General features: G+C 42.5%; 1 protein-coding gene across 7 annotated transcripts in view; it reads left to right on the top strand.

Moving 5' to 3' along the window:
• Positions 1-6,820: 6,820 nt before the first annotated feature.
• The window catches only part of ARHGAP29 (Rho GTPase activating protein 29), a 92,559-nt gene continuing 79,907 nt past the window's right edge, over positions 6,821-19,472 (top strand). For 6 of the 7 annotated variants that reach the window (XM_038413095.2, XM_043491288.1, XM_038413097.2 and 3 more), the window contains exons 1-2: positions 6,821-6,958; positions 10,031-10,376. In XM_038413095.2, coding sequence (XP_038269023.1) covers positions 10,115-10,376 — 262 coding nt within the window. In that variant the 5' untranslated portion in view covers positions 6,821-6,958; positions 10,031-10,114. Of the gene's footprint in view, positions 6,959-8,557; positions 8,574-10,030; positions 10,377-19,472 lie in introns of those variants that run through there. The other variant, XM_038413096.2, reaches the window with a different exon arrangement.

Consider the following 19,472-nt stretch of genomic DNA (forward strand, 5'->3'; position numbering starts at 1 on the left):
AGACTACTTCATTTACAGGGGTCAGCCACCCTCTGACAAAGGCTACTTGAGTAAGGGAGGGTAGGATTTGGTTATATGTGAGTGGGATTACATAATACTATTTGTAGTATGGCTCTATTATAGTGGTTTTAACCAGTGGTACACATACCCCTGAGGGTACACAGAGGTCTTCCAGAGGGTACATCAACTTAAATCAGGGGCCCAATTTGAACTAGTTTTTCAGTTGTAATAGAGTCAAAACTAAAGCCTTACTTAAACACAGAAATTGTACTGTGTCAGGGTTCCTCCCCCCACTCTGAACTCTGGGGTACAGATGTGGGGACCCTCATGAAAGACCCCCTAAGTTTATATTCTACCAGCTTAGTTTAAAACTTTCCCAATGCACAAATTCCTTTCCCTGTCCTTGGACGGTATTGCTGCCACCACCAAGTGATTTACACAAAAATTCAGGGAAGGGTCACTTGGAATCCCCGCAAAATATCCCCTCAAGCCGCTTCACCCCTTTCCTGGGGAGGCTTGAGAATAATATACCAACCAATTGCCTTAGCAATGAGGGTACAGACCAGACCCTTTGTCTTCAGGACACTGACAATCAATCAGGTTCTTAAAAGAAGAACTTTATTATAAAGAAAAAGTAAAAGAATCACACCTGCAAAATCAGGATGGGATGTAACTTTACAGGATAATAAAAAGATTTAAAACACAGAGGATTCCCCTCTGGCTCAGCTTCACAGTTACAAAAACAGGAATAAAACTACCTCTGTAGCATAGGAAAATTCACACGCTAAAACAAAAGATAATCTTAACGCATTTCCTTGCCCTATGTACAATTTTCTGTGAATTTAGATGGATTATTCCAGGTGTATTTTCAGGAGATGTTATACCTGCTTGGCTTCTCCCTCCATCCAGAGAGGGAACAACAAAGAGAGAGCACAAACAAAACCTTCCCCCCACAATTTTGAAAATATCTTCTTTCCTCATTGGTTCTTCTGGTCAGGTGCCAATTAGGTTATTTGAACTACTTAACCCTTTACAGGTAAGGCAATTCAGTATAGCTGCCAAGGAGGGATTTTATGCTACCCTTCTCTCTCTATTTATGACATACTGCTTTAACTATACTGTTACAGTTAAAACACTACAAACCTCCTAGTAAGGATGCAGTTATACCAACAGTTTATTAGAGGGGAATAATAAAGAACCTTTACAGGGAAGTAATTGCATTCAGGGGTTGTACTAGTATACTGTAATTATTTTGATAAAAGTATCACACCCCTAACCAAAATAGTTACACTGCTCAAAATGTGTGTGTGTACACTAGGCGTTTGCTGGCATCCAAAAGCAGTTGTTAGATATAGTAGTGCAGTCCCCAGCATAATTGGGAGCTCTGGCAACAAAACTGCTTTTGGATGCCAAACAACATTTTTGAGATTGGCACAAAAACTGCTTCACCACCTGATCTCCCCTAACACTAAAAGCACCATATTTTCTTTCTTCAATTTATTAATTTTTTTAACCTTTGCCACAAGCCATCTCTCTATAGAGACCCTTCTTCAATTATTGTAAAAACATATGATGGATCTTTTTTCACACTAAAAAGGCATATTTCGTAGCTGCCACCATATCCATATTCATCATTGTTGTGAAATATCAGTTTCATTGCTAACCTAGAGTGGAATTTTTGCTTCATAACTGTTTTATCTGGCATCAGGGTAACAAAAGCTGATCAGCACAGTGTCCAAATGGCACTTTGTTTTAATGTTGAGAGCAATAAGTAAAGCAGGGAATGGTACTTCTAGGAGGATTCTGAAGGGCTGTGGCAGCTGAAAGATAGGAATTGAGTGAGATATACTAGTCAGTGGAGCATCTGACAACCAAAGGAGGTTCTGGGATTTGCCTGCTTCACATAATCCTTCCTCCTATTCCTGATCATCCACCGGCTTTGCAGTTGATCACTAACTGAAGGGTAACATTTTTGAGAAATGACTTGTTAAAATTTTGGAAACACAGCACTGGCCACATACACTGCAATCCTTTTATCTGAGGTTGATTGCAGACGGGGTCATTCTATGTCCAGTTGAATTTCTCACAAAATACCTCTAGCCTTGCATCATCTTCAAGGGACAATTCATGATTTTCAGGGCCACTAGTTCTATATAACCTATCATGGCTAAATATGATAATAAATATATATTTTGCCCCTCAGTGTGGCATCTCCCCCACAAACATCCAAAGACATGGCCTTAGAGAGTAACAGTCTCAAATTTTTTGGGTCCTTTCTGTTGGTGAATAAAGATGGAATTTCTTGTTTGCCTTTTTTTTCCTTATGCTGTGCACTAAACTGGTTTCAATGATTTATCCATAATTCCTCAAGTCCTTTTCCTTATTTTGTGATGAATCATTGTAGCATTTAGCGCATATTCCCTAACTTGGTTTCTTGCTCTTCCACTAAATTACTTTACGGTTGTTTACCCTTCCATGATTTTGGCATCTGCTGGATCAATCCCCTGAATTATCCAAATCCTTTTGAACCTCATTGCATTGTTAATCTTTGTTTGCTTTTTCTCTAAATTTAGTATCAGCAGACTTGGATAGCTTGTAACCATTTAATGGATTTATAAATTTACATTAACATATATTTAGGCAAATGGTTACAGGAAAGGAAAGAAACAAAATGTTGATTAACAGTGCTGAAATTTAACCCAATAAAACTATTGTTACCCAGTGATTTCAAAGACTTTGTTATTTGTCGTATGCTGATGGACTGCTAATTAGAGAGATAAGTAATGTCATAATTTGGTTTGTTGCTCCAGCAGTGTCGGAATACAGTCCACAGACTTCAACAGTGCACGCTGCAGCCACAGGATCATCATATTTGGAGTGGTTTTTTTCTAACCAAAACAATTTGATTCTGCACAAATCTATGAATGTCACTCTTCTAATTTTTCTAGGCTCCATTATTATGGCTGGAGCTGGTAATGCCTCCTATAGTTAAGTTTGCCCGACACTTCCCATTACAAGACCCTTTTTTTTTTCCCCTCCAGTTGCTTATAACTTTGCCAAACTTCTGTTGTTTGGGCTGGAATTTTCTATGCTGGGTGTCTGCCTCAGGCTGTTTTTTGTTTTTAATTTCAATTAAAATAGTTCAACCATTTATGAGAATAAGATTAGGGTAAAATATGTTGTTTTGCCCAAGTTAAACAAAATTCTTACAACAATTTTGTTGAGTACTAGCATCCCCATGCTTTGGAACAGGGACTTGAAATTTGGCAGGGGTGCAGGGCTGGCTTTGTTGTCATCTCCATGACAATTTGCCTAAATTTGGCTTAGTTATAAGGTTCTGAAAAAAATCATTTTGCACATGCTCAGTAGAGACTTGTTAAAGGCTGGCAGCTTAATATCTCTGAAGATTCCACCTATATTGAACATGCTCCAGCCTATGACTGCAATGGCAGAGCAGGACTTTCCCTTCAATTGTTCCTCTCAGCAGCCAGTAGTCACTGTGCTACTTGGCACAGGAATTGAGAGGAGGAAGACTCTCTCTCCTGTGCTCTCAGTGCTCCCCCTGCTGGTGCCCTGGCAGCATGGAGGAGTCCGAAGCAGGCTGACTGAAATACAGAAGGATGAGGAGCTGGGACTGGGGGGAGGATGGATGGAGTAGATTGGGTCCAGTTGCCTGGGGGAAGACTGGTTCTTGGAGCTGGGGAGGAGATATTGGGACTGCCGGACAAGGAGACTTGGATTGGGAGCCAGGGGAAGACATTGAGACCGGGGTTCAGGTGTGGTGAGGGACTGGGCACTAGTCTGTGGGAATGGAGGTAAAGACAGATTGGATGAGGAACTGGCGAGGGAAGATTGAGACTGGCTAGGCAAGGAGACTGCAACATGGAGTCCCAAGGGGGAAAGACAGGAATGAGGAGCACAGGGAGGGAGACTGGGACTGGGCATCAGGGCGTGGGGCAAGGGTAGTCCATAGGTAGACCATGGGCCAAATCCAGACTGCCAGATGCATTTGGAAGGACCCCGAAATCTTTTTATTTACTTATTATTATCATTAATGTTGGAGGAGTTTTTATATATATAATATATATATATAGTCAAGGTCCAGACTCCAGATAATATATATATATATATATTATCTGGAGTCTGGACCTTGACTATACCTTAACCAAAAAATTTGGACCTTGGCAAAAATAATTGACTACCCTGGTGGGGGGAATATTGGCCCTTGAACTCAGAGCCTGGAAAAGGAGACTGAAACTGGGATGAGGAGCTTTGGGAGGTGGAGACTTGGATGGGCTAGGCCAGGAGATTAGGACTGAGACTGGAAGAGCGAGCTTGTGTGGGGGTAAAATGGGGAGTGATCAGGTGTGCTCACTAGGACACACTCCCCTCCAGACCCTGGAATTTAATCCAAAATTCCTAAGTCCAAACATTCCTCTGTTGTCAGCAAATAGCTGTCACTACTAGCAAAATGTGTGTCTTTCCCCTCTAATCACTGGACCAGATAGAGGATGACAATTTATATTTGCTATCAGTTATTCCTTTAGCTCCAGTGATAGAGGTCTGTACAGTTTATCTAAAGGTTACAAACTCGCTGATTTACCATATGGGTTTCAATATTATGCCACATGAGAAAACATTAAAAGAAAATTAAGATTGCAAAGTCAAGTACTCAGAAATTAGGGAATGCTAGAGTTAAAGTTGTCCATGCAATATTAATTTGGCTATCTTTTGCATATGCATTATGATACAGTCTCTAACTATATGATCACGTAATATTTTTCCAAAATGCCCCTGCCTCATTCAGAGCACAGGAAGGACTATACTCTGGGGACGAATCAGGGTTGTGTAGTCAAGGAAGTTGTTGTTTTTAGGACACTTACATAATATGCTGCAGATGGTGGAAGATGTATAGTGAACGAGACAGGGAATTACAGGAACAGAAGGGATGTTCCTGTGGTTTAGGAAGTCGAATATTGCCGTGGAAGATTGGAGTCTATCCTTGCCTCTGCCACAGGATTCCCTGGTGATGCTGGGCAAATCTCTTAAACTCTTCACAAGTAAACCTGGCACTTTAATTCTCACATTTCCTAACTTCTGAGTGCTTGACTTTGCAAACATGTTTATTTAACTTATATTTTTATATAGTAGTATGCTACATTAAAATAAGTTCTTGTCTTAAGCCTTGTATACACTGGAGAAATTTGAGGTTTCAGAGTAGCAGCCATGTTAGTCTGTATCCGCAAAAAGAAAAGGAGTGAGCTACATCCGATGAAGTGAGCTGTAGCTCAAGAAAGCTTATGCTCAAATAAATTTGTTAGTCTCTAAGGTGCCACAAGTACTCCTTTTCTTTTTTTGGAGAAATTTGGTATGTTAACCACTATTTGAGCTTCCTAATATGACTGTAATATACCATGTCTTCATGATTCCAACAATGCCCAGGCGCCCACACCAACATTTTGAGTAGACTTGCTTCAAGCAAGGCTAACCACCTTGTAGTCCTCCTCCATCTCAATATACACTAATGCAGAACCAGCATAAATAACAAATGCTAATTTAGAACCCTGCATAGTACTAATACTCCTCCCATTGTTATCCAACAGTGTACCAATTAATGCTTAGGAGGTCTGTCTGGCCTAGTTTCTGAATTTCATAGGCCTAGAGTAAAAGCCCCTGTGGAAGCCCCTATTCCAAACAAATAGTGTTGTACACCCCATAGCACTGACTTCTTCTCCATTGATGTAGCAAGACAATTCTTTATCAGCGTCTCAGAAGACATCTCCTTACGATCACATGTGGTGCAGCTTTTTTTTTTTCTCCTGGTGATTTGGCAGAGTTGTTTTCCAGTTATGCTTGGTGGTATGAGGCAGATATTTTGGCAGCGATGACCAACAGGGGCAACAAGAAAATCCAGTTGCGGCTGAACTGTTGGTGGGCCTATGACCAAATGGATGCTGAATACAGCATCGTTTGGTCCATTAATCAGTAGTAGGGAAAACAATTAAAAGGGCTGGAGGCCCAAGCAAGGCCCAAGGCAGTGATGAAAATCAGATTATTTTATGAGGAACTAAACCATACTCTTGGGATTTACCCATCAATGCCACCTGAAATACTGAGGACAGCACCAAGGCATCTGTACTGTGATGTGAGAAGGAAGAAGAAACCAATGTCTCCATCACCCCAATGGCAATCAGGAATGAGTAGGAGAGCACTGAAACGATGGGGAGTCAGGCTTCAGAGGTGACAGCAGAGATGACGGTGATCCTGGCTTGGGAATGGAGAAGCCTGATGAGGGGCTTGCTGCACAACGTGGCTTTTTCAGTAATTATTATTATTGTGGCTGGGTTTGCAAACTTGTGGCTGGAAAGAGGCCAACAGATTCTTTCGACCGGCTAGTATTGCTGTGAGGGGGGTGGGGGCGGCAACCTCACCTGGGGATCAACATACCCCCTCGGTTCTGACACTACAGGCAAGTAGCAGCGGCCCTATTCCAGCCCCCTCACACCCAAGCTGCTCGCCGCCGGATTCCAGAGTTTGCCGCCTGCCGCCTCCCGCCACGCCCGCTGCCGTTGGGCCCATTGCATGGGGCTACGGGCTGAACGCCGCTGCGTAGCGCCTGGCGGGCGGAGGCACACGCCATGCCGCCGGCTCCCCTCTTAGCGGTGCTCTCGGCGCGCGGGCGGGGCTGCGCGGAGTCCCGCCACCTCAGTGTCGACTCCGCGCTCCCAACCTGTTGCTCCATTGCCCCGCCTCTGATCCGGAGCTGCCCAATGGGAGGGGGCGGGCGCGCGGGGGCGGGGCTGGGAGCGGTCGGGGGCCGGGCGGCTGCGGCGCTGGCCGGAGGGTGTGAGTTCAATGGGCAGCGCGGAGGGATGCGCAGGGGCCCGTCGCAGCCCGGCTGCTGCCTGCGCTCGGGGACTCGCTTCTGCTGCCATCTCACGGCGTCCCCCTCAGCCCGGTAAGGACCCCGCCCGGGAGCGCGTCTCGCCCCCGGTGTCCGGCCCGGGCAGCTGCTGTCGGTCCGGAGCGTTAGGCGCCCACATGGGGTTGCAGGGGCCGCGTCAGGCGCCGCGAGGGGCGGGCTCGGGGCGCGGCCTGGGTCTGGGGAGCGGGGTCCGGCAGGCGGTTCTGAGGGGCTTCGGGACTCGGCTGTCGCCGCAAGAGTGGGGGCTTACCGCGGTCCCTTCCCCGCTTCCAGTCCTTGCCAGGCGAAGTGCGCCCGCCGCGGGGCGGGTACGTCTCCCCCCTGCGTCCCCATCCGCTCTGGGCTCCACGCCTGGGGGCCCCTCGGTTCGGGGCATCCTCCGCGTCTGCGGCCAGCGAAGGGGACCGAGGCCCCTAAATCTTCTGCCCCATGAAGTGCTTCGTCCCCCTCGGCTCGGCCCCCGGTGAGACCCCCCCCCCGGCGGGCTGCTACCTGCGCCCATTGCCGCTCAGCCTCCCCCTTCCCCTGCGGTGTGTTTGCGGCTAGAGCGGCTCCTCTCCATTGTATGTAAATGCTGGGCAGGAGAGCGAGGACGTGCGAGTTGGCAGCGGGCTGCATCGGCTGGTGGAGGGGGCCCCTGCCTGCCGTACAGAGTCCTGCTAGGAATGCGAGACATTCCGTGTGGGCGGCAAACCCTCGCTGTAATCGGGCCCAGTTGAAGCTGCACGACAGCACTGCTGTGTGTTCTGGCTGCGTTTTATAAACAATCCGGGTTGAGAGCTTTTTACTGTCCCTTTAAAAAAACAGATTGTAGATTTTCGCTCCAAAGGAACTCTTCAAAATGTGGCCCTGTTAAGGAACTCTATCGTCTGCGAGAGAAGATTGTGCTGAGAGAGCAGATTTCTGAAATCGTTGGTGTGGGGGGGGGGAGGGTGTGTATTGGGGTTTTTTGGGTGGGGTGTTGTGATGGGAACTACTTGCTCTTAACCGAAGTCTGAAGATATTTATAACAGTTGTTTTGGACTTCCTTCAAGAGACTCTAGCCTAAAAAAAGTGTGCAAGAATGAACATGAAACTTTTTTTCTAGTAATGAAATATCTGTGAGGAACACTTTTTTTTTTTTTTCCTCCTCCCTCTGTTTTATGACAAGTACAAGTGAGGAAAAAAAATAGAAGAGCGTATCTACAGCAAAAATTTGACTGAAGGGGATAAATATGTAATACTAATATTACAACGGAAAGGGATTATAGGAAAAAGTATCTTTAAATTTTTGTGTATTTTAAAGTGTTTATATATGTCATACTGTGTCCCCTGAATAGTCATTGCTATCTTCCCCTTTTTGTGTGAGTTAGTCACACAATAGTAGAGGAGAGAATAACATTTTCAAAAGAGGGAAATGTAAAAGCATAGTCATATCAAGAGGGACTGGTTATGTGAAAGACAGGATTGCAAAGTAGCTTTCTGGGTAGGGAATGGGAACTGAGGAAGGTTGCACAAATGTTTTGCTCAACAGTATATTTGTTTAATGTAAACTTAATTAATGTACTTATGTTGGAATTACTTTATTTTCAGCATTGTTTATATATTTTCTTATAGTATTATACGTACTACTTCAAAACAACAAATATTATCAAGGCAGTTAAACTGGGTTAGTTAAACTCTAAATTTTCTTTCTTTTTAAGCATCTGACCAAAATGCTGTAGCATACTTTTTTTTTATCTAATTTCCTCATCTTTATTATTCCTGGTACTTTTTTCCAATTTGTTTTAATGGAAATGCATGAGAATACTACCTGTCAGAACATATAGTGGGAGTATTCAAAACGGAGGAGTTACCGGCTTCTTTAGATTGTCTAAACAGACTTTTAAAAATGTATGCAATAACTCTTTCAACCTGCAGTAAATACCTACGATTGTGTTATAATAAATGCTTGTTTTCTCATGTTTATAATAGAAATAGTTAAACTAGCAGCTTCACTGAGGTGCGAACAAATGTATTGTAATCTCTCCAATTCAAAGTCTTAACTATTTCGCCTTTATAATGCAGTTTACAATTTTTTCCTCTGAGCTAAACATACATTGTAAACATAAATTCTCTTCTTTTAGTGTTTAGCGGATAAATGTAGTCATTTATCAAAATGGAACCATACCTGCTTTTGCTTCCTGGAGGCTTATGCTTTGAAGTGAATTACTTCACTTGGCACAATGAAGTAGGAATCACTCTGGTCTTCTTAAATTAAATGAATACAGATGGCTGCTTAGTTGCATCAATTTATCCATTCCAAATTATAAACTTTCTTTGGGAGTGAACTTCCTAAAAAGTCTGTGCTAAAACTAAAATAAAATAGAACTCCCTGAAATTCACTCTGTAAAACCTACAGGAGTTAATCTCAATATCTGACACACTAAAGAAGTTACATGTTTGGAATCTCAGTAGCTTCTTTGTCTTCCTTTGTTTTTAATGTGAGATACTGTTATTAAAAACAAAAAAAATGGCAGTTGGCTTAAAATCCCATGTTGCAATTAAATTTTAGCCTTTTCAGACTCTCTTCCTTTTTCCATCGAACTCTGGTAGGCCAATAGGATCCCTATGAAATTTTACCCTGTGTAACCAACATTTTTATTAACTGAAATGGTATTGAACGTGGCCTAGTGGTCCATGTGTTTTTGTTCAGCATTATGCCAGTTTTTCATGGTTGTTGGCAACTGTTCAGCCATGGTAAAATTTTATAGTGTAGACCCGGCCTCAGTGTATGCATTATAGAGTTTATTACAATTAGGGATTCATGAACACGTGTTGAGGAAAGAGAACAGTTCTTTGGAGTAAATTTAGAAATTAGTTTGTGTAGTTCCAGGGCAAAGCTTATAGACTACCTTCATGCACCACCTCCACCTGGTCTTCAGGTAATGCTAGCATTAGTTATTTGCTTTATAACTTCAGATAATCAAAGGATTTTAAAACTATTTTATTAAATGTTTCAATCTCCAACAACTTAATATTGAAAATATTTTCATGCATTGTCAGTATTAAAGTTTTACCTTTTAAATGTTGTTCTCTTCCATTAAATATCGCCCTCTTTCTCCCCCCCCCCCCCTTAATTTTAAGGGCTTCGTCTTTGGCCTTTCAAATGGACATTAAGTGACATTGAATGTTAGCTGCAAGGATTTTATAAGTACTGCATCAGCTGGGATGTTGCGACAGAACGGTGGAAGTAACAAGCGTGGTTTGGGATTAGCCCGACTGTCTACATCCAATTTCTTCACCATCGCCAATTCAGGAAACTGGGGAATGGGGCGCAGTACCAAGAGCAACTCTCTGAGCAGTATTAGCTCCAACTCTGATTGCTACGACAGTCCTATTGTGGATCCAGAATACATCATGCAGTTGGTGAATGATGTCAGAAAATTTGCAGATGTGCTACTCTATTTGAAAGAAGCCATTCTTTCAGAAGGTGCGTTAACTGCTTTATCCTATTTCTTAGCTGATTTGAAATTCACACACATGGCTGTACTCAGTAGGAACAGAAGCAAACATTACTGTGTTTTTTACTTGTTTTGTTTTCTTTCTGTCAAATACTTGCGTGATTACAGGAAGTGGTGGATGTTACTTTGGGTGCTACGTTTCCTTAGCTCAAACAGTGCATTCTGTTTCCTAATGAGACATAACATATAGAGCTGACACAGTTTGGTAAGACTTAAGTAAAAGGGAGGAGGGGAAAGTCTGGTTCCCATCAGACTGGCTGAACTGACACTGGAAAAATAGTTAAACTTTAAATCAGTCCTTTAAACAACTGACTGATGTTTTTGTAATTACAAAGAATACTGTTGATATTTTGGCCAAGATCCAGTTTTCCATGCTATTACAATTGTTACTATTTTATAGGCTCATATGTTAATAATTTGAATGTAGCTTTAAAAGGTCTAATTTTAATGGAGTTTAACTTTTCTGTAACACTCGCTTTTTCCAGGCCAAGATATTTGTTTACCATCTTCTGCTAACAGGTGGAAACTACAAATTTGCTTTCTTTGTCCGTTCCCTTGGAACACATCACTTTTTTTTTTTTCCTTTTCTTTTTCCTGAAAGGGAAATACTATCAGTTTTTCTTGGTCAACAGCAGGAAAGCTTTTCTGAAGAGGGGTTCTCTTGTTAATACTATGAGCTATATCCAAACTAGTCTGGTATGGGATTCATTGACTGCTAATAGCAGTTTTTCCCACCACCCATTTTTACCTGTAGATAGTTGCAATTCCTTTTCCTCCTTCCACCACTATCATCCAATTGTCCCTTTTCTCTTAGTTGCAATTCTGGACTTGTAATGAGCAAGTTGACTTAATTATCTACTTTTAAGAAAGGAAAAATCCATTGAAGTCCTGATTTTCATGAAGCCTGTAGCACATTAAACACTTTTAGTAGACACAGTAGTCTGTACAATAGCTAGAACCAGTTTGTGGATATGGTCTAATACTTGAAGCTTCTCAGTGAGAAACCACTTGAAAAAAATCTTGTTGTTGTTACTAATGTGGCTTATGATTTCTTAAATCTGATTTTTGGTTATATTTGTATCTGTGGTGTGGGGCGTCCTCTACCTTCCTGTTTAGATTTTGAGTCAGTGTAACAATTCTCATATAATTCTGAGGCTTTCTGGCTTAGAGGACTTAGGATCACCCTAATAACTGCCTTTGGTCACAAACAAGGATAATAAACGGAATGGAAAATGCTACTCTCCTGTCATTTGAGGTATTCACACCTATGTCGAGGTGGCCTCCAGAATCTGTTTATTTAGTCAGGCAAAAGATTCAGGATGTGAATATAGCCACCATATTGTAAACAATATACTGTTTTGAGTCTGCTGTTAGTTGCACCAGAAAAGTGGTGAATAAGTCTTAAATGTACAGGTAACTTTGAAGCCTAATACTGATTTAAGCGTCAGTATGGTTCACCGTAACTAGACACACAGGTTGATGTGGTCAAACATGTCTGTCTGGCACCTCTTAATATCTGAATGGACAGTTCACAGGAAACAACTGCAAGAACACAAGTGTATTCTAGCAGCCACAGAGGCAGTTTTAATAAATAAACTCAAAGGCCCCAAGATATAGTGTGGAAGGTAGGTTATGCAATTTCCTTTTAGTGTAGATCACACACTGACTTTATTAAACTGTTTTCACTTTTGTCATCTTATGAAATTAACAATCTTTAACAAGGATGGCTCTTTAAAATTTTTCTGAAGTTATTGGATGCTGTTACTTGACACTTCATCTAAAATATATCTACAGAGACTAAGAATGTGTGTAACAGTAAATATAAGAATCTCAGAAAATGAATAATGCAAAGGTAAACTTTCTTTCAAACTGAGGTGCTCTTCTTTGTACTGCTGACCAATAAATTGGCTCAGCATTTAGGCTGAAGTTAGCAGCTGGCAAATTTCAGTGTAAACAAGGAAAAGCAACTTCACACAACATGTAACTTGCGTGTAGAAATCTCTGACACAGGAGGTCACCAAGACAACAAACTGTTTACATACAAAAGAATGGATAACTTTTGTCACTAATAGTATTTTACCACCTTCTGAAATTATCCAACTAATTTCAAGTTTGAGTGTAAAACAATCAACTGTAGGGGCCAGGAAGGAATTTCTCCTGACTTCTTTGGATATCATTACTTCAGTGACTTGGTGCATATTTTTTTTATATATATAAATTTGAAACTTTCCTTTGCATTGTCTGATATTAGTACTGCCAGAGTCAGGATACTGGACTTCATGATTAGTATGTCAAATCATATCTTTCCAACTAGCAGTAAAGCTGCAATTAATTTATAATTTTCCAATTGTGTTCACTTTCAAACAGTTGTAAAGCAATCTGTTGGAGGTGTTGGTGTAACTTTCTTCAAAATGATGCTGTCTTCAGAGATTAATTAAGATTACTGGGCCAGACTTTTGAAGGTATATAGGTGCCTGGTGAGATTTTCAAAAGTGCCTAAGGTGCTTAAAGATCTTCTAAAAATGTGGTCTATTGTGCCTAGATTCACCAAAACATTGTTCCCTTGAGGACAGGCAGTTGAATTTATAGCACATAACTGCACAGTTGGAGATGCAGCACTCAACTGCTGCTTTTTCTATTTCCTCAGGTGACCTTATAATGTGACTTAAAAGCAGGCAACCAAAGTCAATGTCTCTCCTCCTGCTTGGGTTAAGGGCTTCCAGCAAACAGCTGGCAAACTTTGGTCAGTGTGTACCATCCTACATGCTCTTCTTTGCTGTGTCCAGACTCTCTGAAACCATCTATCTAAATTTATGTACTGTACTTAACCATAGTATTGTACTATGGAGCACCAGTTCCTAAGGAGTCTCCTCCAGTTCTCTGCCAGTCTTGCTGGAGAGGATGAGAAGAGCTGCTTTATTTTTGCAGACTTTTATCCTTTGGAAAACTTCAGTCTTTAGGTTCTCTGAAAGTCTACTTGCTGAAGTTTTCTGTGCTACTGTCAATTATTTCTCTGTCATACAGTGGTGCATAGCTTCAGCACATCGGTCAATAGAACAACCTCATGTTGTGCATGGAAAGGCTGATGATCTCATACTGGAAGTCAAAAGACACTGGATGTAGGTACTTTATGATATTTCCCCTGTTGCTGCCAATGGATCTCTCAATTTTGCATTGAAAAGTTAAAATAAGTTATAAGCTAAGAAGTACCAGAATTCTCTTAGAAGGGCAGGCCTGGGCAAAATGTTAATTTTGCCAAACAAAAATTTGTGTTCAGTAGCATACCTAGGTACGTTAACTTGATAACAGGCAACCATTTATTGGCCTCTGCCACTTCAACATTGCTGTGTTTTACCTACTAGTCTTCATTTATCTGACAAACATTACCTGATTCTGTTAAGTGTGATGTCTTGACTCCATAAATATTTTGCCTTTTCAATGCAGATCGACAACTTCTTTTGCAACTGTTATTGTTAGTGCTAATATTGCAGGCTTTGACCTGAAGAGGAAGGTTATATAATGCAGAGGGGCAATTACCCAGTACCCTGATCTGGCATAGGTTGCTTCAGCTAATCTTCAGAGGCTGACCCTTCTCGCCTTGAAGTCAATATCTAAAGTCTCTCATTGATTTCAATAGGCCCTAAATTTCCAACTGGATTAGCATTTATTTTCCCTGTTGGAAGGATTTGGCAGTTTTCCCCATGGTTCAGTTTTATCATTTTTCTGGTTCTTCTGAGGTAGTGGTGTACTCCTGGGTAAACTATTCAGGTAAGTTACCTTGCATTGAAGAATGTATTTGTGTCCGATTATAAACTCCTTTTGAATGTGGACTTTATCTAATGCTTTGTAAAGCAGCAAACATACTGGTGGTCAATAAATAATTACATGAATACTGAACTGCAGAGATTTCCAGAGGGGAGAATGCTACGTGTTTGGGTCTTCTCACTTTTTATGTCCACTGCAGTGGCATTTCCATTTGCACTAATTAAATGAATCTTGATACAGACTTTTCTAAAAAATGTATTTTTGCTGCTTGGACTTCAGGGAGAGTACTGCTTTTAACCTAAGGTAAAGTCATTGGCAAATCACTGCAGTACTCTTCTTCATGGTTTCCAATAAGCTTTAGTCAGAACTTTGTCCTATCAGCAATTGTTGTTGTTAGATAAAGTGAGACTTAAACAGAGTTTGCGAAATTCACTCCGCTGGTAGGAGTGGGAAGCTTTATCTCTTGCAAAATTGTTTCTAGTGCTTATGGATAGTGCTTGGTAGGTTCTCTCATGAACAGAGTGTAAACTATCCAGTGCCATTTTTCTGATCATGCTGACAGCTTTTGTACTTCCACTCTGGTTCATAGCTGTATCAGGTGTGATACACCAAGGCCGTGTTAACCAGACTTTGATCAGTGCATGGCTGTTTGGAATCGTTTGGGAGGCTTTGAAATTTTTGAATCATGTCAGTTTCATGTTGCTTTGCGAGCAGCAACACTGCTAGCTAGCCTCTGGAGTTATTCACGGAATAAGAAGAACCAAAAAATGGTGGTTCGGGGGAAAGGGTAGAGTAATTTTGGACTTCTTTTCCACCCTTCGCAGCAGCCTAGTAGCTGTAGAGTAGGGGATACTTGTCAAGGAAAATTACAACAGTTAGGAGGCTCCAGGTTGTGGAAGTAAGTCAAGGCCTCTTTCCTTTTCAGAAGCTTTGGTTCTCGGGGGCTGAGATGCTCACCAGCATGGTGCCCAGGGACCTCACTGGTGGGACTGCTCCCATTCTTATTTCTGTTTCTGCCTCTATTGAGTAGGCTTAGTCTTCCAGTTAGCAGATACCTGGTCCATTTTTTAAGCCCCAAGGCACCAAGCTAGAGAAATAGTTTACCTCTGTGGAGAAATTGAAAATGGCAGCTTGTTTGAGTGGATCAAAAATGGAGCCTTCGCTCTAAATTCATCAGAAGAGGGTTTTGAATAGCTCTTGTGGCACATAATCATCAAACTTTATAAGGCAAAAAAAAGTAAGTATGCAGACTAACCTGGTGTCTATCCCTCTCCCTGACCCCTTCCTTTTGACTCCAGGCATTAAGTTCAAAGTGAGTGTTGTGCTCATGAGATGGGAGGATCAGCTGAAGCAGGTCCTCCTTGAGAGGGACTTTACCCAACTCCAAGATGTGTCATTGTCCATATGTTGTTAAAAGATCAATTTTCTCTGTTTCTCTGGCCAGATAATAAATCAGTGTGGCTAAAGGGGAAAGTCTTGGTCTAAGTCGGGTGTCTTAATGTGGCCTGCCGGGCTCCAGCAGTTTTGGGGCCAGATCTCCCCCTTGGCCCCACCTGCAGCCCCCGGGCGCTCTCCCCTCCCCGGGGTGATTTAAAATGGCTTGGGGCTCCAGCAGTGCAGCGTAGTTGAGCGGCATCTGCCTGCTTGCTCCACATGTCCGCCAGCCCCTCCCTGTGGCCCCAGGGCGGGGCAGGACTGTGCCTCCACGCACTGCCCTCACCCCAAGTGCCCCTGCACCCAATGGGAAGCTGCGGGGGCAGTACCTGGGGGCAGCAGCGCAAGGAGGCCCCCTGGCCCTCCCCGCGTTGGAGCCCCAGGTAAGCACCGCGCCACACCCCCTCCCACCCCCAAACTCCATCCCAGAGCCTGCACCCTCCACCCTCCTCCTGCACAGAGCCTGCAACCCCACCCCCTCCTCCTGCACCACCCTTGACCCAGCCCAGAGCCTGCACCCAGCACCCAAACTCCATCCCAGACCCTGCACCCCAGGCCCCTTCCCCCACTCAAACTGCTTCCCAGAGCCCAACCACTCACCCCTTCTGCACCCAAACTCCCTCCCAGATCCTGCATCCAAATCCCCTATCCCAGACCACCTCCTCCACCCAAACTTCCTCTCAGAGCCTTAGGCAGGTGGGGGGTGGAGTTTTGAGGGGCGAGTTCTGGGCGGCATGAGAGACATTATTGGCCCCCTGGGAGGATTTGAGGACTGGCACTGGCCCTAAGGTAAATTGAGTTTGAGACCCCCGGTCTAAGTTCTGCACTTGAGTAAGAATTTCAAGACTGAATTTATTTTGGCTAAATTACATTAATCAAAGTTAGTAGATCTCTTGGTGAAAACAGCTATTTCTCACATAGCTCAAAATGAGGGTTAGGCATCCTTATCCTTGTTGGGTAGAGTCAGAAACAGCAGACTCTCCAGATTTGACCTACATTTCCCAGGTGTCTTGAAGTAATAGAGTTCGTCGTCCCTTATGGTCACTGTCGGTTGCATTAGGGTCTTCTGAAGTTAAAGATACTTCTCCTGCATTGAGGGAATCAAAATAATGGGCCAACCCAATATAAAGACATCAACACTCTTCTAACACAATGGAATGAAAATGGACACGAGCTATTCAGTAATTGCTGTGAATCTAATTTGAAATTATTACACTACATTTTGAATTCCTGGGACACTCTAAAGTCTGTTAATGACCTACAGGAATCCCTTTCCTCTATTGATTAAAAAAAATATAAGTAACCCTTTTCTACGCATCTTTTCTGGGACCTCATCTGGTTACTTAGAGGTGCATAAAGCAGTGGAGATGCTATATTCTTACTTGAGTGGTGCCTCAAATTTCAGGTTTCTTTAGGCTCGACATCCGTTTTGGTATGTAAATAAACTCCAGACAGCTTTAATAAGAATTTAAAAGCACAGCAAAACACTTTTTTTTTTAAATCGAAAAAATAACTCACTAGGCCATTTAGCAAATGGAAAAATGACCCACATGCAAGTCTCATCCCTCTTTCAAAAGCACCTCTATGGTAGTCAGCCCTGAAGTGTGTCCTAAAGCTGCCTCCTCAGACTGTAACTTGCAGCAGTAATGCCTGGAGAGGGTGGCAATCTCTTGAGTAGGTGGCTTCTAGGACCCCTAGGGGAGACTTTCAGAGGCATAGGGCAGTCAGGTACCTATTAAAAATCAATGAGAATTGGATGCCTGATTGTCCTTTGACTTTGAAAATCTCCCTGTTGTGCTTTCTGTGTAGTGTGGGGATGGAGGTACCCCAATGCACTGAACTACACCTAGTAACCTGCAGATGACCAATTCACATAGCACAAGTATTGTAGGCTCACAAGTGAGAGATGCCTTTTAACAGTTAGGCTGCTGCACTCTGTATCAGATTCAGTATGTGTTTAATATGTAGCCACAAGCAGAGTACATTGCAGTAATCTGATCTTGGCTTGACAATGTTCTGAGCAGGCTTGGCAGAATTTGATTGAAATCGAAGTTGGTAAGTGTCTTTCAGCTGAGACACTGAAATTGATGGAAAAAAATCTGAGTAGCAGTCCTGCACAAGTGCAGCCTTCCCCCTGCAACTTGTGCCTGCAGGGATTGGGTGTCATCAGCACTGTAGCACACAGGGAGCCCTCTGCAGCTGTGTGTGCTCTTTCACCCTCTCACTATCTGGGAGTCCAGGCGCCATACCTGGGCAGGAGTCATTCAGCAGCAGGTGGCCTCCCCTGTAGCCAGGGAGCTCATCCTCCTTAGACTCCTGACTGGCCAGGACCGCAGTCTCCCCTGCTTCTTGTGGCTGGGTGTTTTGGGCCCTTCAGCCATAAAGGGAGCCCCCTGTAGCTCTGCTGTTGGTTTTGGGAATCCTCTGCAGCCTCGCTCTCAGCACTGTCCAAACCCCCCTTTAATTTCATGCAACTGTAAAAATTAAAGTGGTTAAAAATAGAAGAAACTTCTTTAAAATAATAGTTAATTGTCCAAATTAAATTCTGTCAAACCTAGTTATGAGTCGTAGTGAGGTCTGCATCTGGGAGAGAAGACTGCAATCTCCTAATCAGGGTGGATTTGATTTAAATCAAATTTATTTAAATCATAATTTAAATCACTAGTCAGGAAGACTCAATTTAATCATGAATTTCTACATAAAAACGCATTCTTGTTGGTTATCAACCTGAAGATCCTGCCTGTTCAGACATGTTCCTTTCATCATCTTCAACGCAGCTTCCTCCTGAGAAGGAACACCTCTCATGATGTTGTTTTATTCAGGCAACCAGGCCTTGCATTTCTTTGTTGCACTGTTTGCATTTTGCAGGCATACCTGTCTTACCCACAGGTAGAGGAACTTCATTAAAATACTCCCAAACTGGAGTAATGGCCTGCTCCCATTATAGGTTTTCCCTTCTAATGAGAGAATGGTATGGTAGATCTCAAATCAATGAAGGCTACACTCGGACCTCAAGACTTCCGGAATATGCTGCTCAAACAGCTTCGCTTTTGTTTCTACTGCCTGTCCCTCCCTTCTCCCATTTATCTCCAGATTTCTTCTCCTTGTCCAGATCTATTCTGCCCCCAACAGTTTTCTATTCATCGAACTTTTTGAAACTTTTCACTTTTAGAAAGAGGTAAGGGATTGACTCTGTGTTCACAAATTTGCAGAGGGACAATAGGGTTAAGGTCTGTTGTTTCTCACATCTATATATTATATTTATTTTTATGTAAAACCATTTTTGCTGTTAACAAGCATGTTATCTCCTGAGACACAAATCCACCGTTTGAAAACTGCAAAAATAAGAATCTCTGATGGTGTTTTCTAGACTGAGCACTGAGTCCCATTGGGTAGATAGAAAGATTAACCTAAATAACTATACGGAAGCCTCTGGAACCCCATCAGATTGGGTCCGTAATCCATGAACTATTGGAACTCATTTACAAAACTTTTCTTAAACATTACATGAATATATTCTCATACTACAGAATTAGAATTTATAATCCCTATTCCATGATATGTTTTGGAGCTATAATGTATCTTTAGATAGTGGTTCTTCTCCCCTGCCCTCAAAAGCATTTTATCAAAAAAATCATAGATTTTTATCCACCCTGCTCCTAATCAATGAGCTTAAATGAGAAAAGACTATTCTGGCTACTTCTGAAAGCAGGTATCAGGGGATCTAACCAAACACCCAAATTACAGACACACCCCTTTGGTCCAGAGGAACAAGTATACTCTTTACTATACCATCCAGTTGCTTTTCTCAGCCCACCAACATCACCTCTTTCTGGACTGAGTTTCAGCCAGTTTGCTCTCATCCA

This window comes from Dermochelys coriacea, chromosome 8, assembly GCF_009764565.3.
Source record: "Dermochelys coriacea isolate rDerCor1 chromosome 8, rDerCor1.pri.v4, whole genome shotgun sequence".
Taxonomy (NCBI): domain Eukaryota; kingdom Metazoa; phylum Chordata; order Testudines; family Dermochelyidae; genus Dermochelys; species Dermochelys coriacea.